Here is a 24,418-nt window from a genome sequence, read left to right as displayed (position 1 = left end):
CTCTCCAGTCCTCATCGAGATGGCAGGTCCGTGTCCCCTCCCTGCCCGTGTCAGGCCATGACGGCAGGCATGTCGCTGAGCTCTGGAAAAGGGGACACACAGTGAGCTACTGAAACATCTGTGGTGGTTCTGCCAGCCATCATGAGTAGACAGAACCTGGCTGAAAATGCTTGCAGCTCAGGCTGGGTCCTTTCTTCTGGATGATAGAGCTCCATGGGCACAGAAACCTGGTGCATGTGAGGGTCCCCAGCTGACCCCCTCTGCCTTGCAGACCCAAGAGGGCTCAGCACCTCTGGGCTCTCTTTTCGCAGCATTGCAGAGCAATACATATTAGAAGGGACATCTGGAGGTCTTTGCCCCAGCCTCTGCTTGAAGCAGTGCCAATTAGATTGTGCTCTTCAGGGCTTTGAATACCTCTGAGAGTGGATATCTCCCACCTCTCTGGGACCCTGTTCCAGTATCTGATTACTCTCACTGGGAAGATTTATTATTTTTCTCTTTCTATCTAGCCAAAATGTCCAAGGTTGCAGCTTGCCCTGTTGTCACTGTGCATCCAAGAAGCATCTTGCCTCACCTTCTCTACACCCTCCCATTAGATGGTTGCAGACAGTAATAAGATGCCTCTCGACCTTCTCTCCCACTGTGCAAACACAGATCTCAAATGCCCTGTCCTCCAGCTTAGTGGTCCCACTGAGCTCATTCCCATCTGTCACCATCTGTTTTGTACTGGGGAGCCTGAACTGGACCCAGTGCCTAGACACAACCTCACCAGGAATGTGCCACCAGCATCCTTACTGAGACAACCCTGGGTGCCTCCATCCTTCACCACAGCATGGGCACCCATGACCAACCCATCCATCAGGACCCTGCTGCCCCCACGGAGACAGCCTGAGCAGGATGTGGCTCCCAGCTCTCCTTGCCCTACTCACCTGTCCTGAACTTGTTGTAGGTGCCGCTCTCCAGCATCGGGCCACTGTCATGGGCACAGCAGGAGAAACTCCGCTCACGCCACCTGCATGGGACAAAGCACTTGGGTCAGGTCACCACTTGCTGTGGTTCCTCTTGCAGCTCCCTGGTGCCATGGTCACCTTTTTTCTACTTTGTCAGGGCAGGAACTGCCCTGGTGTTTTGGGATTTGCTCAGGTCCTTACCAAGAAGGGACTCCAGTGCATGATTGTTATGTCTAAGCCACCACACTTCATGTGTGCAACAGCATTTTGAAGGCAACTTTGTGACTAAGCCCTGTTTTTGAAGAAAGAGTGAAGAGCTCAAAAGCACCAGACGTGTTTGCAGCAGCTGGTTCCTAAGCAGCTGGAGGAATTTAAAAATTGTGATTTTGGTGCGTTCATAAACCTGACAAAGACCACGCAGAGCTCTCAGACCCTGCTGGTGGCCCTTCGCTCCCAGAAGGGCTGGGTATGCCCTTGCTACGATGCCAGCCCAGAAGAGATTGATTTTTGGATGGATCAGAAGCATTGCAGGTCCCTGGGAAACGCACAAATGACATGAACATCAGCCTGGAGGAGACAGGCATGGGAAGGTCTGACGGTGATGGTGGTGGTGGTGCATTACAAGGGTGATAGTGAACCACCCTGAAACCTGCAGCCTTGAAAGTGAGGTGAAAACCCCTAAAGCAGGACCCGAGGAAGGGCAGCTAAGAGCAGGGCAGGGTGAGAGGGGAAGGAGCCGCTTTGCCTTGGGGAGAGGAAAGCTTGGATGCCCAAAATAGAATCATGGAATGGTTCGGGTTGGAAGGGACCTTAAAGATCATCTGGTTCCAACCCCCCTGCCTGAGCAGAGACATGTCTGTACAGCTGCTAGTTCATCACCTGGCCGAACTGCTACTCATTCATTTTTCCAAAATCTCAGAGCAAAATTAGAGTTGCCATGCCAAAGGAAGTCCCAGTTACAAGCAATCCAGACTGCTCAACCAGGAGCTTCCTGAACTTTCCCCTTGCTGTCACCTGCAGCACAGTTGTGCTGCCAGCACCCCTGGAGAAAATACTCCTGGGCTGGCTGGTCTGGTCCTTCCACTCATCCACAGCCAGCTAGCTGAAAAGCTGAGCCCAGCACCTCCTGTTTTCCTTGGTCACCACTGGGATAAGAGCACAGGCAAGTTCCTCATCCAACCATGGCAGAGCAGAGCATCCAGCAGCCCAACCCGACCTGCTGGAGTGAGCCTGTCCTGTGAACCCCAGATTTGCCAATCATTAAACAGAGGCAACGTCTTTGACAGCATGGGAGGAAACAAAATGTGGTGTCTGTGACACACTCGGGCATTTTCATCTGGGAGGATGGATTTCCTCAGAGGCTCTGGGATATGCAGCAAGAGAGACACATGGTGCTCAAATATTGAGAGTTTTCCTCCTGAGTCAGTCTCACGCAACAGTGTCTTAACTATAATAAAAAAAAAAATCGTTCCTTTCTCAGCCCATCAGCTTTGATAACTGGTTTATATTGCTACAGTAAATCCACCATGTCTCCACTGAATCCTGAGGGCAGATGATGCCTGAGCTGCCAAAATGAAAGGGAAAATGAGAGTGAGCAGGAGCAGCAGACAGGGTTTTGGAGACTTTCAGGGCTTTCTTCTAGTTCCTGAAGGGAAAGGAAATGTTCTCAAGAGTAGTTTTAATCCTTCACATCACCCGAAAGCATCCATCCTTCCCTCCACCTGGCACAAAAGATGAGGTTAGCATAGCCATTAGCAAGTCGGCAGTTACCAGTGCAGAGCAAAGATGAGTGAGATGAGGAGCACAGAGGTCAGATCTGTCAGGATCCACATGATGTTGTACTGCTGCGGAGTCTGGAAGAGAATAACAAGAGAATGTGTCTACCACCAAGGACCCCAAGACATGCAAAAAAGGCTGCTCAAGCTCGCTCTTGCTGTTTGACCATGGCAATTCAGCTGCCTGGTGTGCATGTGCAGCAACATCTCTTGAGTGCCTAAAGCATTTGATGTCATTTCAAAGTGGCCACCCATCGGTAGAGGTTGGCGCCAAATCATCATCCTTCATAAAAGCAGGTCTGCTGGGTGGCCAAGAAGATTGGACTGCACCACAGTGGATATAACAGGGACTTGTTGTTTGTACGGGCAGGTAGTTCTCTCTGCTTCCCTCCAACATTGACATCAACTGGTGGCATCTCATTTCCCCTGGCAAAATTGTCCTTTAGTGTACACCACAGTCAAGTTTCAACTCAGTCCTTCAACTCAGGGCAAAGGGTCTTCTCCCTTATCCATGCATGAACTAGCCTATGGTCTCCAAAGGTAACCATGAACATCCCAACCCTACTTCCTATCCCTAGGAGCAGGAGGATTTTTGCTTACCATGAGGAAGAGTGGCTGGCTGAGATTCTTCAGCTTGTGGACGGCATTGGTGGTCACAGAGTGTGCCCCAGAGCACCATGCTAAGGAGAAAAGCCATGGCTCGTCGATCACATAGAGGTTGGTGGTGATGTTTGCCTCAGCGTATTTCCTTTAAAAGACCAAAAGGAAATAGTCTTCCTTAAGAAAAGCAAGGAGGTTAGTACTTCCTTTGAACTGAATCAAGGAGAAACAACAATTCTCTGTAGGAAAGGCCTAGTTTAGGACCTAAATAAAGAATAGAAAGGAAGGGCAACCAGTCAATAATCCATCATTCTCAACTGGCCAATACAAAATACTTGATCTGCGGGAGGCAAATGTAATTAAAATGTCCAAAAGGTCAAAACTTTGCTTGCTCCTCTGCCATATGGATAGAAATAATGATGCATTTCTAATCTCCCAGTAGTGTGTTTGCAACCACCTTGAAGCTGGCTACTCATGTTTGTTACGTTTGCAGCACCAGCTGGTCACTTGTCACGTTCTTATAAGCTATTAAAACTTAATATGATGTGAGACTATTCTCTGTACGATGCTAAATATTACATCTGTATGATGTAATTCTACCTAGGATCTACTCAGGATTTACCCAAATGGATCTACTTAAGATATTAAATTCTGTGAAAATTATCATTGAGAAAACATGAACATTACTCTCATTCAAAGGATTAAACTTTAAAAAAAAAAAAAGATGTCAATGTTTTTGCACAAAGAGAAAAAATATCCTATTTACAAAACGAGAGCTGAACAGGTAAGATTGGGTTTTCTTTTTCTTTTCTTTTCTTTTCTTTTCTTTTCTTTTCTTTTCTTTTCTTTTCTTTTCTTTTCTTTTCTTTTCTTTTCTTTTCTTTTCTTTTCTTTTCTTTTCTTTTCTTTTCTTTTCTTTTCTTTTCTTTTCTTTTCTTTTCTTTTTTCTTTTCTTTTCTTTTCTTTTCTTCTCTTCTCTTTCCTTTTCTTTTCTTCTCTTTTCTTCTCTTTTCTTCTCTTTTCTTCTCTTTTCGAAACTCCTGCAATGAGTGGGGAGCCTTCCATTGGAGAGATGCCATTTTCAGCGTGCCACGAGCAATAGAGTACTGGTAGCAATAGAGACAAGAAACAAAGACTCCAAAACACCAGCTACAAGATGGTGATGGCCTCTCACCTCAGCATTACACACTCACACTGATGTTTGTGGAAGAACCACGGGAGGTTAAATAGTTATTTATTCTCCATGATTCAGTGTTGGTGGGACCAGGGATGGCATGAGGAGAAAGACAAGAAATCGTGAGACAGCTGTGTTATTCTACACAGAAGATCCTCAGATCCTGGTCAAGTAGATACGGACTTGGGAGCAGAGAGGTGCAATTGCACATGTCACCTCTGGGCCACACAAAGGGTCAATAACAGGTAGGGAACTGCCTGCAGTCCTTCACTCTCAAAATGCAACAGGGATGGCCACTTGATCTAAAAGAGCTCTTCCTGAAATGTTATAGATCCTGGAGCTGGTCACTGGAGGGAGTCATTGCCACACGCATGAGGGAAATGTACACCAGAAACAGTCTACTGACCACACTTGGGGCTGAAACTGCAACCTACCGGATATCTTCACTGGACATTTCGGTGTAGGCAAGATTGAGTTTGACAATATTGTCCATCAATAGGTCGTCCACTGGGGCCTTACTGCCCATTGTCTGCTGAAACCCAGGAGCAACAGACTGAACAAAGGACCTCATGTCGTCCTCCAGCCATAGGACCTGCAGGCAACAAAAGGACCCAGTGAATTCCCAAAGGACTTACTAATTGCCCTGCCCTTCGAACAGACCCAGTAAAGATAAAGTCTTGAGGAGCTTAACTCGGCCTGTCAAATGACGTATTTTTTACAGTGATCAAAGAACATTTGGAGGCAGGGTTAAAAGTTGCAAGCCACTTTCATCAAGAAGTAAGTAGTCACTGTTCCTTGCTTATTCACTTGAAATCAGTGAGTAGGCTTCACGCAGCCCAACAAAAGATGTGGTGTTTGAAACGGATGAAAAGACGGCTTTGGTTTATGGGAAAGGCAACAGAAAATATACTGTTCTCTGATTCTCCCAGCATGGGAGAAGATATCTTCAGCAGACACAGATCAGGATGAAGTCCTTGGACATCGATGGGTACATAACCCAATCCACAAGAATTTAGCATTCACCCACTGCCTGGGAAAGGAGGAAGGCAATGATGGCTCCCAATGCCATGTACTTTAAGCCAGGAATTTCTTTGCAATATATAAAATAAGCGTAGATGGCAAGGAGCAGGCTGCCAATGACTACAACAGTGAAAGGACACCATCTGGGGGCTAAGGAACCAGCTGGTACATACAATGGCTTATTCCCCTGTGTAGGGTTACACCATTTTGTACCTCCTGCGGATAGTAGGAATTCACTCCAAACGATACCTCTTAAAACAAGTGAAATGCAAAGGGCTGGACTTTGTGCAGGTGAAATCATGCAGGGTATGACCCCAAAGCTCCAATTCAGAGAGCAAGAAAAGGGATACGGGGGAGTGAGGCCACCCTACCAGATGCGGTCTAATCCCCGACTCGTTGAGGATGACTTCCAGGGTTCTGTTGATCCATGAGTTCCTGTAAGGATGTTTCTCTGGAGGGCGGTAGAGATCAAATATCACAAGTTTATTCTGACTGTCTGCGAGGCGCAAGAAATTACTTAGCTTGTAAATTGACTGATTCATTGCCTGGTTTCGCTCTGCCCTTGACAGCGAGCCCATGCATGCAAATGGTTTGTTCTGGAAATAAACAGATACAAAAAGGGAAATCAATCAGGCAGTCGCCTCTGGGAGTAAGTTGCATGAAAAAAATCTCTAAGAGGGAAAAATTTGGCGCCAGTCCTCAGTAGGTAAGGGTATTTTATTTTGCTTAGCTCTTCTACCTGAGAAAGGGGAGATTCGTAGAATCACAGAATGGTTTGGGTTGGATCAATCTAGTTCCAACCCCCCTGCCATGGGCAGGGAAACCCTCCACTATACCAGGTTGCTCAAAGCCTCATCCAACCTGGCCTTGAACACTTCCAGGGATGGGGCATCCACCCCACAGATTAACCCAGGCTGTGATGACACTGCTTCTGGGAACTAAGTGGTGCGGTTCACAGCTAGCTCTGCTGTGCTTCTTGGTCCCACATCGTGTTAGCTGTGACTGTTCTACACAGCAGCTTCCATAAGTAGCTATCCTTCCTCTAGACCACGTGTTCTGCTGCTGCTATGATAAGGAGCCGCAAGAACACCTACCAGCCAACTGTTATAGGTGTCCTAAGCCTAAAGGTCAACTGGACAAAGCAAGGAGACCCCAATTGAAGTATTTCTGCTGACTTCTTTGAGTTTTGGCTCAACCAGTAGTTCCTCTCCTAACTTTCATGCTGTTAAGTAGTAGCCAGTTGATGCCTCTTCTACATCCAGTTGATGACAGTCCTTTATGGAACTTACCTTAAGGAACCATGTTCCAGCATTCAACTCCTTCAGGGTATGCCAGGAGAATAACGCTGCATTTTGAGTAGTTTCATTGGGGTAGACCTCCTCGATGTTAGTTGTCCTCCTCAAGGTGCTGTCATGCATGAGGAAAGGAACCCCATCATAGCTGTTGGAGAGCAAGAGTTCAGGTCACTTGGGGTGAGGGTTTGTTCACGGCATGAGTAGACTCACGCCAGGTCAGAACATGCAGGCCACTGTGAATGCAGCAGTACGGCCTCCCTCAGTGCAGAGAGTGGGATAAGGAGGAAGGCTGAGGCACAAGTCACCACATTATTTCCAGCTTAAATATTGCTGGGTGGCCTTGAAGAAATCATGCTTGTATGTGTCTCAGTTTCCTCAGGTGTAAAGTGGAGATGGTGGCATTTGTGCCTACCTGCCCCTCAAAAACCAGATAGTAACTCATGGTTGAAATATCTTTTTGCTGAAACCAAAGTGTTTCCATGGGTTTCAGAGGACTGAAGTCTAAATGGACAGTGATGGAAAGGCAAAATTTGAGGTCTACATTAGTGGAACATTTAAGCATTAGTGTTTTTCTCATTCAAAGCCTGGTAGCTGCTCATCCTGCACAGCATGTTAGCAATTCATGGCACTGGGTCTCCCAAACAAAGGACAACGGCGTCACAAGTCTGAATGCAATCTTCTTTCTGTTGGTTTGTAGGCCTGATACAACCCTCACCGTGGTCTGGAAGTCAGACTAGGGTAGGGACTTGTCTTTACACTCTGCAAAGCATTTAAAATAGACTGCACACATAATGACTGTTGAATCAATAGCTACAGCTTATTGACTTGCCTGAGAACAACCATGCCCTACAGGCCCTGTCATCACGCGCCAACTGAGGGACCCTGTCCCAGCCATCAGTAAAACCAAGTTGCCTTGAGTTGTGTGTCTTCAAAGGCAACCCTTAGAACAAGAAGTGTACATTCTGTGAGACGAGATGTTTTCCCCTTACCTAATGGTAACATCTGTTTCAAGACCATCTCCACCATGTTCAATTGTCTTCTGAAATGACATTTCAGTGTTTTCCGGGGCCAGCTGAAGAAACACAAGCGCATAAGCAGATCATTCTCAAATACACTCTGGAAGACTCTGTACTTTCTGTCTCTTTCTAACACCTCTTTTTTATTACAAGACCATCATTATCTTGCAAAGTGTACTGGTTTTTTTTCTTCCACTTAGTCACCAAACCTATCTTGTCCCTCAAGAACAGTGTTATCCTTGTTAGCAAACCTATGCAGTGATGCCTTTGACATGCAATTCCAAATGGAAATGTCCCCCCTTCGACCCTCCACAGATTTCATGGGGAAAAAAAACCCACCACAAAACAAAACAAAACAAAAAAACAGAAGACAGTGATGAAGGTAGCAAGACACAGGATGAAGAAATGATGTAAAAGAACTTCTCCAGACCTACCATTGGTGCTCCACGGTGTCCAATGAGAGCTGGTTTTGGTCCAAGCGTGCCCATCTCTCTGATGCAAGGAGAGTACATCCCCAGAGGTATCAAGAAAAGAAAGAGAAGGATAGCCAGGTATGGACCAACAATTACCACCTGAACAACTGAAAGAATTTGAAGGAGGAAGGCTGGAGTTAATCCATGTGGTAACGTATGGGTTTGCCTTGCGGCTTGACTTTTAATACAGCCCTCCAGCTAAGTAGCTGTTGGACTTTGTCCCACCCCTTTTTCCATCCCTTCATCCCCTAATTTTCACTTTTTCTCCAAACAATGCAACCCAGCAAACAAACTGGTCAAAGCAAGAACATGAGCTGTCTAAGTCAGGACTGCAAGTTTTGTGTTTTAATTCCATCTCACTATGCCTTACAGCAAGACATGGCCTTCATTTCTTTTTCTTTAGAGGTGGTGAAATGAGACATCCCCCATCTGCAGAAAAACAATCCTCAACAGAAGGATGCTAACGTTCTTCTTACTCAGATCATAGAATCATAGAATCATAGAATGGCATAGGCTGGAAGGGACCTCAGAGATCATCTAATCCAACCTCCCTGTCATGGGCAGGGACACCTCTCAACTAGATCAGGCTACTCAAGGCTCCGTCCAACCTGGCCTTGAACACCTCCAGAGAGGGGGCATCCACAACTTCTCTGGGCAATTTATTCCAAAGTCTTACCACCCTCGTACTGAAGAATTTCTTCCTAAGATCTAATCTAAATCTGTTCTCCTTCAACTTAAACCCATTTCCCCTTGTCCTATCAGTGGACACTCTTGTAAAAAGTCCCTCCCCAGCCTTCCTGTAGGTTCCCTTCAGGTATTGGAAGGCAGCTATTAGGTCCCCCCGAAGTCTTCTCTTTTCAAGGCTGAACAATCCCAGCTCCTGCAACCTGTCCTTGTAGCAGAGGTGCTCCAGCCCCTGGATCATCTTTGTGGCCCTCCTCTGAACACGCTCCAACAGATCTATGTCTCTCTTATGGTGGGGACGCCAGAACTGGACACAGTATTCGAGGTGGGGTATAAGATAAGAACAAGCAACATGTTGAAGTTTCATTCACAGTGTAAAAGAGGAGAAACCTTTTTCCTTCAACTATTTACATCTCCTTAACGTGAATACTTCCCTGGTTCGTTCAGATTGCTGTCAGTGACCTTCTGTTGTGGCCTACAGAATCCCACAGACTCTGACTGCACAGGTATTGCATCATAGAAGGCCACGAAATTAGTCAAGCAGGATTTGCCCTTAGTGAAGCCATGTTGGCTGTCACCAATCACCTCCTTATTTTCTATGTGCCTTAGCATAGTCGCCAGGAGGATCTGCTCCATGATCTTGCTGGGCACAGGTAAGACTGACTGGCCTATAGTTCTCTGGGTCTTCTTTTTTTCCCTTTTTAAAGATGGGGGCTATGTTTCCCTTTTTCCAGTCAGTGGGAACTTCACTGGACTGCCATGTCTTCTGAAATATGATGGATAATGGCTTAGCAACTTCATCTGCCAATTCCCTCAGGACCCGCGGATGCACCTCATCAGGTCCCATGGACTTGTCCACCTTCAGGTTCTTTAGATGGTCTCAAACCTGATCTTCTCGTACAGTGTGCGGTTCTTCATTCTCCCAGTCCTTGCCTTTGCCTTCTGTGACTTGGGCTGTGCAGCTGGAGCTCTTGTCAGTGAAGACTGAGGCAAAGAAGTCATTAAGAACCTCAGCCTTCTACATATCCCGGGTAGCCAGGTCCCCTGTTTCCTTCCAGAGAGAGCCTGCATTTTCCCTAGTTCTCCTTTTATCACTGGCATACCTATAGAAGCCTTTCTTGTTGCTCTTGATGTCCCTGGTCAGATTTAATTGTTGATGAGAACAAGATTCAGCATAGCACCTCTCCTCTTTGGTTCCTCTATCACTTGGAGGAGGAAGTTATCATTAATGCATTCCAGGAACCTCCTGGATTGCCTATGCCCTGCTGTGTTGTCCCTCCAACAGATATTGAAGTGGTTGAAGTCCCATATGAGCATCAGGGCTTGCGAAACGTGAGGCAGCTCCTATCTGTCTATAGAGGGCCTCATCCATTTGGTTTTCCTGGTCAGGTGGCCTGTTGCAACCCCTCACTACTATGTCCCCTGTCCCTGCCCTCCCTTTAATCCTGACCCATAAGCTTTCCGTCAGCTCCTCATCCATCCCCAGGTGGAGCTCCATGCACTCCAGATGGTCATTGGCATAGAGAGTGACACCTCCTGCTCGTCTCCCCTGCCAGTCCTTCCTAAAGAGCCTGTATCCTTCCATTGCAACACTCCAGTCATAGGATTCATCCCACCACATCTCCTTGATGCCAATAAGATCACAGCCCTGCAGGTGTGCACTCATCTCTAACTCCTCTTGTTTATTTCCCATGCTACGTGTGTTCGCATAGAGGCATTCAAGTTGGGTCGCCGATGAAGCTGACCTACTGGCTGGAGTGACTGGAATTTCTTTCTGCTGCTCTTCAAGTGCTCTCAGCTTGTCACAGGCAAACCTGATATTATCCCCCTCCCACTTCAAGTCTAGTTTAAAGCCTGTCAATAAGCCCTGCTAGCTCATGAGCAAAGACCCTCTTGACCCTTTAAGAAAGGTGAATACCATCTGACACCAGCAAGCCTGGTGCCATGGACACCATCCCATTATTGAAAAACCCAAAATTGTGGTGGTGACACCAGCCACGGAGCCACGTATTAATAGCCTGGGCATGTCTGTTTCTTCCAGTGTCACTGCCTGCAACTGGAAGGAAAGAGGAAAAAATAGGTCCCTTCTGAGACAACGAAGCTGAGTACAGCAAGGAAAGGTCAGACTAGAGAGGGCTGACCAAATTTCCATGTATGACTCAGAACATGGGTAGTTCTCCTAATCTATTCCATCTCAAGGCAGGTCACTGCCTTGGTATGGGCCAAAATTGTGCAAGGGAGCATGCAAACCATTCACACATCTGGACAGCCACAGGACAGTGCACCGCCCAAGCCCCGATCTCCTAATTTCCCTGGGATACACAGATGGAGTGCAGGTGTGGGAGGAAAGGGCTTGTTTTCCCACACTGATATTTGTCTTTTGTCATATAGGGAGCAGGAAACAGAGCTACTGTACCTTTCTTATCTGCTCTGATGGCATGAAGAGCCACGGGCCAGGACAGGAGGACCATGACAGTTATTGCCCCTATGTGGAGATAGGGAGCTGTGATCTGGCAAGGAGAGAAAAGAATTTTAATCAAAGGACGAAGTGTGGAATCAGATGGAAACAAACCCCAAGATGGCTACAGTTTTCCACCTGGATGGGTTCCTGCTGCAGATACCAGCAGTTCAACCTCTCTCCAGCACCTGTGTTGGATCCACCAAACACCTCTGGAGTTGGAGGAGAGATATGTCCCCCCAGCCAGGCCAGCTACCCCGAAGTGCTCCTCACTGCACTACACAGCTCTCCTTTCTCCTGAGTCAGCTGAAGCGGACATGGTCGTCCTTGTCCACGAGGACATTGCCATTACTGCAATGCCATAAACCGTGAGCATCTTCCAGGGAGCAGCCAGTTTAATCCAATCTAACCCAATCCCACCCAGGTAATAGTCATCTCCGTATCACGCTGCAGCTAAATCATTAAACTGATGTCAACAAGCCTGAGTGATAAGAAGTGGTGTTTACACCTGCACGGAACTGACTGTTGGGTATAAGAGAAGTAGTTAATGTGGTACATATCTGATCATGGACTTTATTAGACTCATAGAGACCCTGCAGCACCTCGTTTCACATATTATCAATATATTCCAGAAAAAGAATTCATTTTCTTTTATTTCAAAGCATTTAATTCACTTTCACTAAGGCTAATTGCATTTTTTCTCTTTTTTTTTTTTGCTTCTAACTCAATGTGTAGATATTTTTCTTGATTTACTAACAAAACCCAATAGATTCATTTAATGCTTATGATATATTAGACAGTATCTCTTGCTGGACAGATATAGTAATTGGACTTGATTTCTTTCATCCTAAAGATTAAACAAGGTCAGAAGCCAAGAATCACTTCTGTGCTTATCATGAATGAATGAGCAGAGCCCGAAGCCAAGCAGAAATAGTTTGTTGCTTGTACAGACACTGAATGGATGTTAGTATGACACAGTTTTCATAAAACGAGGCAACTCTGTCAAAGTCCATCATTTTCTCGTGCTTGTCAGACCCCCCTGGTTTCTGTTCCAGCTAGTACTGAGTTATTATGGTATGTGCCAGGAAAAAAAGCCATCCAGATGCAAGCCTTTCCTATTGCTTAGTCCATGCCTGATTCTCTAAGCTGGAGGGATTGAAGAAAGCAGCTGCCAATGAAAGATGTTACTGCCTGTGATACTGTCTGCCCCGGACACTTGATACCAACATCTTTTGATCAGAAGCAGGAGTCAGTTGCACGAACAGAGGTGCCATCTGAGATGTCCAGGATATTTGAGATAACTTTGCAGGGCCAATGGACATGATGTAGGATGTACAAAAGATTCGTGTCCTTTGGGAACAACAGCAGGAGGCCATATGAAGCAGCTCAAAGGGCATGAACACCCGAAATCATAGAATCATAGAATGGTTAGAGTTGGAAGAGACCTCAAAGACCATCTAGTTCCAACCCCCCTGCCATGGGCAGGGAAACCCTCCACTACACCAGGTTGTCCAAAGCCTCATCGAACCTGGCCTTGAATAAACAGCACTAGTGGGGAACCCAAAGGCTCTTGTGTCTCATCTCCTCATCCTCTTCCACTGGAGCCTGTAAGGAGGAGAAGAAGCTAATGGTTTCTCATTACCTTTGCCAGCTCATAGCCCAAGGGTTATCAAGCTCTGTGGAGCAGGAATGTGCAATTAACCACAACCTACAAACACCACATCACTGATTCCTCTTCCAGTCTATGTGCATCCCTCTCCCAACATTCACAGGCAGTAAGGCACATGAGGGAGGGTGATATGCCCAAATAACATCTGCAAGTCAGCTGTGTAGTCAAAGCCTACACACTTCCTTCCCAAGACATGTGGGGACCTGGATACTCTAACACTAAACAGCACTGGGCAGCTCTTGCCTCCATCTTCAGATCTGCTGAGAGTTGAGGAGGCCAGCAGACCATTCACTCTGACCTCCTGCATCCCACAGCTTGTCCTACCTGACACCAGCATTCGCCATCTGCTCCCCAAAAACTCATGTAGTCATCAGGAGATGAAGCTCTTCTGGGTAGCAGGAGACTGAAACTCTGCTAATGCTAAAGCTGCTGAACTAGTAGGTACTGAGTAGGGAGCAAGTTCTTGCTCGAGCAACTCTGCCAGCCAAAGGGACCTGATTTACCTGCCCTGGGCACCTGCAAATTAACAGTACACCAGTGACATTTTTGAAAAAAAAAAAAGAAAAAAGAAAGGATATTGAGATGTATTACATCAGATAGCTTGAACCTCAATCTCATGGAATATTTTCTACTGACTACCACAAAATATTCCTATTAAAAAGTTGTGGTTTCAAACAGACCTCCCAGCTCCTCCTACCTGGAACGACAGGCGGACGGTTTTCCATTGATCTCCCCAGAGCACCGATAATATGAAGAGAGCTGTGACAGAGAAGCCCAGGACAAGAAAAGTCCCAATCTGGGGAGACAATGAAGACATACATCAGCTTCAGCATTTCTGCACAGGGTGTGCCATCCATTTGCCTCCCAGGCTTAGCTGAACTCCGTAAGTTTGGGATGCGTGAGCTTGACTATGCCTGTTCAGAGACCAGGTGGGAGAGTGGGACTAAAACCAGACCAACAGTGCTATTGACTGGATTTCCTGCATGGCAAGACTAATTTTAAGAGTTGGGCACCCAATTAAGTCAACCCTCAAGGCTCCCTCTATAATCATTGGAGAAGAGAGGAATTTCCAGAGGTGATCCATTCCCACTTGCTTTATGATGGGAGATGTCTCTCTCAGTTGATGTAGATGGAGCCTAGATTATTAACTTACATCTGCTTAACCTGCTAAATTCAGAAGTATTTAATCCCACCCAAAAGAGACAGTAACACAGATTCCTTATGCTTTGAGTTGCTTTGCAACAGTCTACAGCAACAGCAAAGACTCCCGCAGTTAAGAGATGAGAGTTCATTTTTTAAACAAAAAAAAAAAAAGGGGGGAGGTAGCTCTATTTATTCTTCGGCTTCTTGCTCTGTTTGGTACCAGCACAGCTGTGATGGCAGGCTCTTCTTGGTACGCCAACTATTTGCTAAGTAAGTGCAAGTAGAAATTGGACCAAGGCCCTAACCATCTTCAGGGGCATCCCACAGATCAATGCCTTAATAATCCATCCCTAATCTCGTCCACCCAAGGATGCAGTCTCATGTGTTTTTTTACAAATTGTCCTATATCTTTCTGGTTCTTCTGGAAGTCAGTTTTCAACAGTAGAGGCTGTAAGTGTTTCCATTACTTAAATGAATCATAGAATCATAGAATGGTTTGGGTTGGAAGAGACCTTAAAGATCATCTAGTTCCAACCCCCCTGCCATGGGCAGGGACACCCTCCTCTACACCAGGTTGCCCAAAGCCTCATCCAACCTGGCCTTGAACACCTCCAGGGATGGGGCAGCCACAACTTCTCTGGGCAACCTGTTCCAGTACCTCACCACCCTCAATGTAAAGAATTTCTTTCTTATATCTAACCTAAATCTGCCCTCTTTCAGTTTAAATCCATTGCCCCGATCCATGAAGAAACACAGGATCGAGTATCTGCATATTCCACTACTCCCTTCCAGTGGAAGTTTTGTAGTCACGCTACCTTCTCCTCTAAACTGCATGGCTAGAGGCTTATTTTTTAAATGTCTCACATAGCCTCTAGAATTTCTTACGGAAGGTGATTCTAACGCACCATTTTCAGCAAGAACTCTGAGAATTTGTTTCTGCACCTTTAAAACTCCAGGTGGCATTTCCTAAAGCAACTGAAGATCAACAGGCATAAGGCACCAGGATGCCTTGGAAAAGACCAGTTTCTGTTCTATGGAGACAGCAGCCAGAGTTTTCACTGCTGCTGGAGTCTGCTACAGAAAATTATGCTGTGTTTCTCATAAAAATTTTGCTTTTGTCTTCATGCTAGCACATGTAGACATGTCAAACATAGACATATTCACCTGAATGAGTCACTGCAGGCTCCTTTTAGAGCCAGTGGGGAAAAAAAGTACTTTAGGGTGTGACTCATCTCATCTTAATGTAGATGTCTATGACCAGCTGGATGAACTGCATCCTCGGAGGGTTCATTTCCCTCCACCGACTGCAAAGGGAGTTTGGGTGATCAGCTCAGGTGGAGACATCATCCTCATGGGTATCTGAAGTCTCCTAAGATTAACCTCTTTCCTCTCTTCCTTCTCTCCCGTAATCCAAGATGTTTTTTATGCAGAGGAGCACCACAGACTCAATTGGTTTAAAGCATGGATGATAGTTACCAGAAAGCCTTGGCTCTCCCCACCTTGTGACTCCAGTGTAGGTACAGCTGCTGACCTTCTGCAAGCAAACACATCGCTAGGACCTGGGGAATCAAGAAGAGATTGTTTGCATCCAGGTAGAAGATGATGAAGTGTGTTCAGTAAGGTACTTCTGGAATTATTTTTGCATTGAGAAGTCACTTTACTCTAGGTCCTTCTGCACAATGCCAAGGCTGTTAGCAGGACAGGTCTATGGAGAGAAGTGTTTATTGCTACAGTAGAAGTGCTTCTGAAATGGCCAAGCACATACCACAGCTGCCCTGCAGGATCAAAGGCCTTTCATGGGTAACAGATAATTGGCCACTTTGGGGTACGTACTTTTAATTACTTTTCCTTGTGAGTACAAACTCTGAAAGAGACATGGTGGCCAAGATCAACTGCTATGGTATGAACTCATACAGCCTATTTTCTGTGCATTTGTTGTGTCAAAAGGCATATCAACTATGGCAGACAGGTCAGGGACTAAAAATGCCTCCAAAGCACCACAAAAATACGGAGCAGACAGCAAAGGATACAATGCTTCCACAGTAATCACAGGAAACATAAGAGACAGGTGCATTTCAAAACAGGGAAAACTGCCTTATAGATTAAAAAAGCTCTAGTTTTTAGTGGCTGGCACTTTCTTTCCCTGGATGGCAAGTAAAAGCCCTTGGGGAGAGTTCCGGTGAAGCACAGGGCAAACCCCAGCCAGGGCAGGGAACAACCTGAGAAGCCCTGAACATCAGGAAGAAAAGGGTGAGGAAAGCCATTCCACGGCTCTGATGGAGAATTTCTTCAAGTTGTCCCAGACCTAAGCAGCCAATGAACCTGGTGATGAATTTCACCAGGAGAAGTATCCTGCTGTCATGAAAATCCACGTGGCTGCCCCATCCCTGGAAGTGTTCAGGCCAGGTTGGATGAGGCTTTGAGCAACCTGGTGTAGTGGAGGGTGTTCCTGCCCATGGCAGGGGGTTGGAACTAGATGATCTTTGAGGTCCCTTCCAACCCAAACCATTCTGTGATTCTATGAAAACACACAGGTCTGTGGTCAGGAATCTGAGCATCTGGGAAAAGCTTCCCAACCACTGTAAGGGACAGTTTGTCAACCAGTATCACCAGATATCAAGGTTTAAAGAAAAGTATCTGTCAGTAGACATCAGTGCTCCACTGAGAAGGATCATTTATGATCCAGGTCTCTCCAGACTGTAACACAGTGGGATTGTGTAAAAGCAAGACACACAGATTTGGGGGAAGATGCTTTGCTCTCCCAAAACACAACTACAAAGGAACATAAGCTGTTTCCCATCCAGCTACAAAGACACTCTCTTTCCAGGATCACGCTGATTTGAAGCGAGATATAAGGTCAGCAGAGAATACAGATCAGCTTTCAAGTGCTTCTTGATGTGTTATCCTCCTTTAATCGAATCCTACACCCAGAACGTGATGAGTAACCACGGGGAAAGTTCAGAGAGAATTGAATTACTGCTGAGGGTGTTAAGCCAACCCCAATTAAATAAGCTATTTCAGAAAAAGGAAGGAAAAAGACAGTTTGCTCCTTTTCTGCAAGCAGTGTTACAAAGGCCTGGTCCTTGCCAAAGGTACTGCCAAACACTTATTCCACAGGCCGTGCTCAACCAGACTCTCCCCTGCTACTGCAGTACAAATTTTGTATGAATGATGCATCACTTTTGGGAATGCCATCGGAGGGTGAGCTCATTTTTATGGATGGAAACATCTCATTACCAGTTTACAAGAAGAACAACCACCAGGTGTCATACTCAAAGGGTGAAGAAGGAACTCTTGCAGTTGTACTGCTGGTCATGTAGGAGAACACATCTTGATGGGCCAGTGAGCTGATGTGATGTGGGCAAGGTCTATCCTCTATGTGCTCTGTCACAGTCATCTTGGGTTTTCTTTGCTTTCCATGTACCCCTGAAGCTTAACATTGTAAGCCACAATGACCTAGCTTCCTCCTGCTCCTCAAAAGCTTCCTCAGGATCTCTCCAATATGCTCTTCCATGGAAAGCAGCTGCCCTTAGTGATGTCCCACAGGTTTGCACCTTGAGCAGGACTTCCACAGGCAAAGGGACAACCAACAACAGCAAGTCTGGCTCTTCCCAACGCTTCTATACTTATCCAGGGAATCTCTGATACAGGTACACAGACCTGTGGGTTTAGGTGACCAGAATGTGTCTGACTATTACTGCTGAGGCTAGAGCTAAGGTCCCTCTTTCCAGCCCCATCATCTCCCTGAATCTTACAGCCTCCAACCCTTGCATTCTTCTCTTCTTCAGTAGAGATGTGGAAGTGTCTCCCCTCCTGCTGCAAAGTGGTAATTAAGGGATGCTTCCCAGTGGCAAGAGAGATGGATTCACTGCAAGGGGGATTGCACCTCTGTTTCCCTCTTTTTGAGTGGACTCAAACAGAGCACTGACCATAAGGTTATGCTGCAAAAGGATGGACAATCCCACTCTGCTTCAGCATGGGAACGACCTTGTGTGGATTTCAATACTGCCGGTGAGGCTTAGGCAGGCTCTGAACCTACCACCACAAGGACGTGGAGGCTTAGACACTCAGCTCACCTAAAACATCTGCTCACTTAGATGTTCACAACAGCAGAATTCAAGTCCCCAGATTCACTTTCTGGGAAAAATGCAGCAACTCAGAACCTCTCTGGTAGCCTGGTCTCTTAGGAATGGATGTTTGAGATCACTTTTTGAACTTCAGTGCCACTCTACTATTTTGTGTTCTTTCTTAGCCTACAAATGCAGAGACCACAACACACCTGAACCTCTTTATATTGCACAGTCACAAGTCACTCCCTCAAAAACCCTTGGAACCATGCAGTTCAAACGTGGTTGAACTGCAGAGAGGAAAATATTATGTTGGTGTTTAAAGACTGAACAAGAAAAGTGTTTTCTTCTCCACTGAGCATGAACTGCTCTGCAATTAGACCCCTCAGCTTAACCTTTGAGGTCTAATGGGGATGAGAAAATTGTCTTGCGGAGCGATAACAATTGAATTAATTGAAACTGATTGTCTGAAAAAATTACAATGATGCATGCGGATGGAGAGCGTCTTTGCACAGACAGCAAGTGCTTTGTGGTGCAGAGTTTTGTTCAGCTGCTGATGGCCGGTGGGCAGAAGTGTTTTTGCTTCAGTGGTTCACAATAAGGTCATGGAAGCAGGCTCACAGGCCCCAGTTGGGTGCCATCATTAAGGAAGAGGGTATGGTGCTCACAAACAAAACCAGACCAGCCACTGGTTGCTAGAAAATCTTTCTGGTCCAACAAGGGCACCAGTGTGCTCAGTTTTCTGACGTGATGGGCTGCTGATGCAAAACATCACAAGGAAACAGTGCCCGGGTGATGATCTCCAGTCCTTCCTGCAACACATGTAGGGGACAGTCTCCATCCAACACTGTTCAACCAGAACATGGGATGTGATTTTTCGTGGGGGCAACTTATTTGGCCATCAGTTGTCTGAAAGGCATTAGAGCAATCCAGCTATTGTATAGCACCCACAACGATTGATTTATTTAGATGTGGAAGGGCTGAGGTGCATTTATTAGCCTGTGAGGCTGTTGGTGTTTTGCTGGGTGGTTCATCAAAGCCTACAGGGGAAGGCCAGACACTGTGACAGGGATGCTCCACAAACGTTGATGGAGGGTTGATTCCCGGCAGAGTCCTTCTCTGAAAAGAGCCCTCCTGGGATGAGCATGGCCAAGCCACAGTTGTCATCATAAGACACTGCATGCCAGTGTGTGACTGTCGTATGGCCCTGCATCTTTTGAGATAGTGGGAGCATGAATGGTGGTGGTGATTACTTTCCTCACTCCCCTTTCCTTCCAGACCTAATCCTATTTAGGTAAAGCTCTGACAGTGTGGGGCCTCATGCCTCCCAACGACCACTGCTCAGCATAGATGCATACAGCAATCTTGCCAAATGAGACACGATGACACCGTGATGCAATCAAGCAGGGCAAGTGCCCTTAGAAATACCCAATAGCTTTGGGTGAGTCACTTAACAGCTTCATGGAAGCAAGGAGCAGATAGACCCTCATTGCAAGGGCTTTTCCCAGAGCAAAGGCACCTCTGAAGTGTTTCTCTTGTAGGACTTGTCTGATAGCATCCAAACTCCTCATATTCTTTCAGGTTTATCTGTGTTTCACACTCCTGAGGAAGGCAAGTGCTGTTAGCCTTGATAGAACTGAGATGCTGAGAGAAGGAGGATGTGTCTACACAATGAGGAGTAGGACCAAGACTGAACTGAACCATGCAGGACACCAATTTTGCTTTGTATTTTCCAAATACCTTTCTGGCTTCACTTTGACCACCACCTGCCCTGATAGCTTACAGCCATCATATCCATGCTGCCAAAGACATGAAACTCCTCTAAGAAAGTCCACTGCTTGGACACTGGCAGATGTTTGGATCCAGATAGGGCATGACTAAGATAACACACGAGCCCGAGGGGTCTTCAGGCTCCTCAAGTCCAGGAAATCATGTAAAGTCCATTTCTATCATCTGCTAGGATAGGTTAGTTTGATGCAGAGGTTGACTCCAACCTCTGGAGGATCTCAGAGGTATCCATGTCACATGGGCACATCTGGCAAAGCTCTGAGGTGCCCAAAGCGGCATTGTAACCACCAAACCATGGCCACAGGGAAAACCAGTTAGGCTTTGCTGAATAATAGACATTGAGCCCTGGAGCCACCAGGGTGTCACAAAATCCTTGTAATTAAATATTGCTATTTGTCCTGCTCAGAGCTCAGTTAGTCCACAGCATTTATGAAGCTATTGATCGCTGTGGGCACGTCCAAGCAGCTGTCCTGTTTATCATATTGGTATTTTATTGCTAGCACTAGAATAAAATCACCATTTGTTTGTACTTCAGCTGGGACAAAAGACCCCAGAAACCTATTTGTGTTAGGCACTGCATGAACAAAGCAAAAAGAGATTCCCTGCCATGAGCAATTTACAGACTGACTACAAGATGACACATCAGAGAATGGGCGAGAACAGTAGGAATTGATGATAAAAGCTGGTTGTCTTGGTCACAGAGGTGAGTCAAAGCCATAACCTCATCCTTAACACCTGGCATTTCACAATGAAAGCTGGAGCAGGCATGAGACTGAACGTGGACTCCAGTCCCTGGAGTTAAAATCAGTTCTTAGCCTGTAGCTCGGGATGCAGAGGGTGGAAACACAGATGCAGATCTGTCCATTGTGGGGGGGAGGGGGGGGGATGTCCCCATGAGAGAAAGGATGGAGAAAATGGATGATTACGTAGAAATTTTAGGAGACGCTTACTTTTGGTATGTTTCCAGTAACCAAAGCAGGCAGCAGATCATAAGTCTAGTGAAAATGTCACAGGATTTGGAAAAGCGAGGATTTCAGGAATATTGCCTCTTTGGGCATAAACTTCAGGAGCATTTTGTGACCACATCTGCAGTCTTCATCTGGAGAGAAACCCTCCAGTAAAGCAGAGAGAGTCAAGGCAGCTTCAGGGATAATATTTCCCTTCTTCTAATCAGCATTTTCTAATCTTCAAGATCAGAGGAATAACTCAGCTTTGGCACCACCACCACGCAACTCAGAGCCCCATGCTTCCCCACTGTCAGAACAACAATCTTTGGCTTCCCCTAAACCTATATCCAGCCACTGCTGGCACGTCTTCACTTGGGTTCAAGGAGACATTGGACAAATTCATAGAATCATAGAATGGTTTGGCTTGAAAGGGACCTCAAAGATCATCTAGTTCCAACCCTCCTGCCATGGGAAGGGACACCCTCCACTACACCAGGTTGCTCACAGCCTCATCCAACCTGGCCTTGAACACTTCCAGGGATGGGGCATCCACAACTTCTCTGGGCAACCCGTTGCAGTGCCTCACCACCCTCATTGTAAAAAAATTTCTTCCTTAGATCTAATCTAAATGTCCCCTCTTTCAGTTTAAAGCCATTGCCCCTTGTCCTGTCACTACATGTCCTTGTAAACAGTCCCTCTCCAGCTTTCAGCTTTTTCAACCCAGCTTTTATCAAAGGGAAATCATTGAGAATAGCCACAGAAACTGCATCTTGCTCAGAGACCCTCAAGCTGAAATTGGTCATCCGCTGGTGGACGTGGGGAGAAAGTACCATAACCACTCATGTTCCCAGTCTTCCCCAGGTATCAACTACCTAGGGATCACCCTCAAGGTTAGGCTGAGCTTTGGTCTAACATGTTAAAGCCATCCCTAGGTTTACTTTTTAGGACTACAAATCACAATCAGCTACAAGGAGCATTACTCACCAATAACAGCGTGATGTACATGAACAAAATTGCAGCCACGATCAGGAGAACAAGAGACCAGAGAAACCAGAAGCCCAGGTTCCCATAGTTATACCTAAAAAGCAATCAAATATTATAATAGTGTTTGTGTTTAGCACATGGACTGGATGGGGAACAACAGCCCTGGTCCTTCAAATTTTGAAATGTTCGAAGCAATAAAACAAAGAAGGAGGGAGGAATAACCTACCCTGTAACATGCAAAAGTGGTTACGAGCCTCCTTCCCCAAATCCATGATTGCATTAACCGCCAGACTATGTGCTGAGGTGGTAAAATACAGGACCAAATTGATGGCCTTGCTCCAGAGAGCTCCCAGTCTGACTACAAGAAGCTGCACCTTCCTGCAGAGAAGGTAGCTTGGGGAAACAGTAAGATGACACGACTCTGGCCAACAGCCCACCTTGTCTGCCTGGGGTTTTGTAGGGCTCTGCAGCAAAAAGGAGATCTAGTCAGGTTTGGAAGCAGAAAACACCAGAAATATGGAGGAGTTGTAGAGGGATTGCTCAAGGAGAGAGAGGGAAGATTTACTTTTCACCCAAAAGGCTCAATAAGGACAAATAACATTATTACACCTTTCCTCCCCTTAATATTTAAGCAGTTTTAATTTAATTTTAGGGGTCAGATTTGTATAACCATTGCCTACGTACTGCAAAAGGAAAGTATTTGCATAAATCCCTGCTGGTTATTTCTTACTTTCAAGCCTGGGAGCATGTGGAGGTCTAGGCTTTGGGCAACCTGATGTAGTGGAGGGTGTCCCTGCCCATGGCAGGGGGGTTGGAACTAGATGATCTGTGAGGTCCCTTCCAACCCTAACCATTCTGTGATTCTATGTGGTTCTTTTTCAGTGAGATAGCTGGTGCAACCCCTCTGGTGCCAGCTACTACATTTCTTCAGAGGGAACAGGGGAAAAAAGAAAGACTTAGAGAAAGAAAGGAAATAACTATTTAGTCCCCTTCATTCACAATTTTTGTCATAATGATTCTCCCCTTTCTCCTAAATTCACACTTACACCTAAAAATTGTAGCCAAGCAAAGGGCAGAGCCTGAGCACCTCTGAGGTCACTGGATGTTCAGCGTGGATGCTGTAACCAAGAGTTTGAGGAGTCAAATCATTGACTCGTGGCTTAAGTGTCCTTCTGCAGCACAGCTGCTGGGGACGGTGCTCACCTCTTCCCAGCCACCCTGGGGACCTGCCCGAGGAGCGGGAGAGGAGAAAAAGATGGTACTTACCAGTCAAAGTTATTGTAGTCATTTTTCGCTTCACCCCACATGTACAGAAAGACCAGAGAAAAGCAGAAGGCTCCAACAAGCAATGGGAAAAACACACATTCCCGCTAGAGAGGGAGAGGAAAGACAAGTGGTCAGAGCCTTATCTGCTCCAAAGCAATCACTACTTTTAGGCTGTCCATAAAACACGTGCTTGGTGCTGGACATCCAGAAGCAGAGATGGAGATAGCTTGTCCCCCGTCCTCTGTGACCAGGGGATGGCCTCAAAAGTGTACTCTACAGTATTTATTTTCAGGGAAAACTGATCTTATGACTTTGAGAACAAGCAGGATTTTAACCACCTTGTGCGAGAGGGAATTGTGCTATGCAGCAGCCCTCTTTACAATTTTTACTGTACACTCAGCCCAAATTTTCCTTCTTTAATTTGATCCTATGGCTCTGAGATGTTTCACTGGCTTGGAGGGTTTGGTGCAAGGTCCTTTCCTGGCACCACACACTTGTTAGCTGCGTGGTGGCACAGGCAAACTGAGCCTGCCATGGAAACCCAGCAATACATCAATCACTTAGAGCCAAAATCTACTAACCCAACATCTCAGGGGGCTCCAAATGATGTTGGGCAGGGATGCCTTTGGCCCATGACATCAACCACTTGTCAGCTTGGACCAACCTGTCCCTATATCTGTATAATCGATGTCTGTGCTGATTTTGAGCTAATTTACCGTCTTGCAGCAGCATTTCCCAGGCTCGGTCCTTCTGCGCTGGTACCGCTTCCACCGGCAGCTGTAGAAACCAGCCAGGCAGGAGATGAAGGGCTGATGCTCGTATCGCTGTAGCAAGCGCCGACGTACCACCTTCAGCTTCCCAAACTTGAGCCTCTTGAGGCTGGTGGAACTGGCCTCCATCTGAGTGGCTTTATCTCATCTTCCTCCTGAAACGAGACCACAAGTTTTATGGGGAGACTGTAACCCTCCTTTCCTTTTGGGTAAGCTTTTCCTATCAGAAGAAAGAGAGCAAGTTTTCTCAAGAGGATGCTGCAACTGAGGACATCCCACCTGATTTTACATACCTAAGTGAGATGTCTAACAGAAAAGCACGGTCTTTGCAAGTCCCCT

General features: G+C 46.2%; 1 protein-coding gene across 1 annotated transcript; it reads right to left on the bottom strand.

Annotated features, from left to right (window-relative positions):
- Window positions 1-50: 50 nt before the first annotated feature.
- Window positions 51-24,208, bottom strand: GDPD4 (glycerophosphodiester phosphodiesterase domain containing 4). Its single transcript, XM_086614965.1, has 15 exons — window positions 24,026-24,208; window positions 23,310-23,413; window positions 22,044-22,137; window positions 15,757-15,816; window positions 13,812-13,910; window positions 11,404-11,497; window positions 8,265-8,410; window positions 7,804-7,886; window positions 6,809-6,959; window positions 5,891-6,115; window positions 4,934-5,091; window positions 3,326-3,473; window positions 2,721-2,803; window positions 930-1,012; window positions 51-82 (listed from the first exon to the last, which is right to left on the bottom strand). The coding sequence occupies exons 1-15, from the start codon at window positions 24,206-24,208 to the stop codon at window positions 51-53; spliced, it is 1,743 nt and encodes a 580-aa protein (XP_086471091.1).
- Window positions 24,209-24,418: the final 210 nt, after the last annotated feature.

Source organism: Tauraco erythrolophus, chromosome 1 (genome assembly GCF_009769465.1).
Source record: "Tauraco erythrolophus isolate bTauEry1 chromosome 1, bTauEry1.pri, whole genome shotgun sequence".
NCBI lineage: Eukaryota > Metazoa > Chordata > Aves > Musophagiformes > Musophagidae > Tauraco > Tauraco erythrolophus.
The sequence above is the reverse complement of the archived record's forward strand: the minus strand, read 5'-3'. Positions and strand labels throughout refer to the sequence as shown.

What these genes read in the sequence shown, in the direction of transcription:
- GDPD4 (XM_086614965.1), bottom strand. Translation starts at nt 24,208, where the DNA reads ATGGAGGCCAGTTCCACCAGCCTCAAGAGGCTCAAGTTTGGGAAGCTG. An exon ending in GGAAATGCTGCTGCAAGACG is followed by an intron (nt 23,414 to 24,025) that starts GTAAATTAGCTC and finishes CTCCCTCTCTAG; the next exon opens with CGGGAATGTGTGTTTTTCCC. An exon ending in TGTACATCACGCTGTTATTG is followed by an intron (nt 15,817 to 22,043) that starts GTGAGTAATGCT and finishes TTGATTCCCCAG; the next exon opens with GTCCTAGCGATGTGTTTGCT.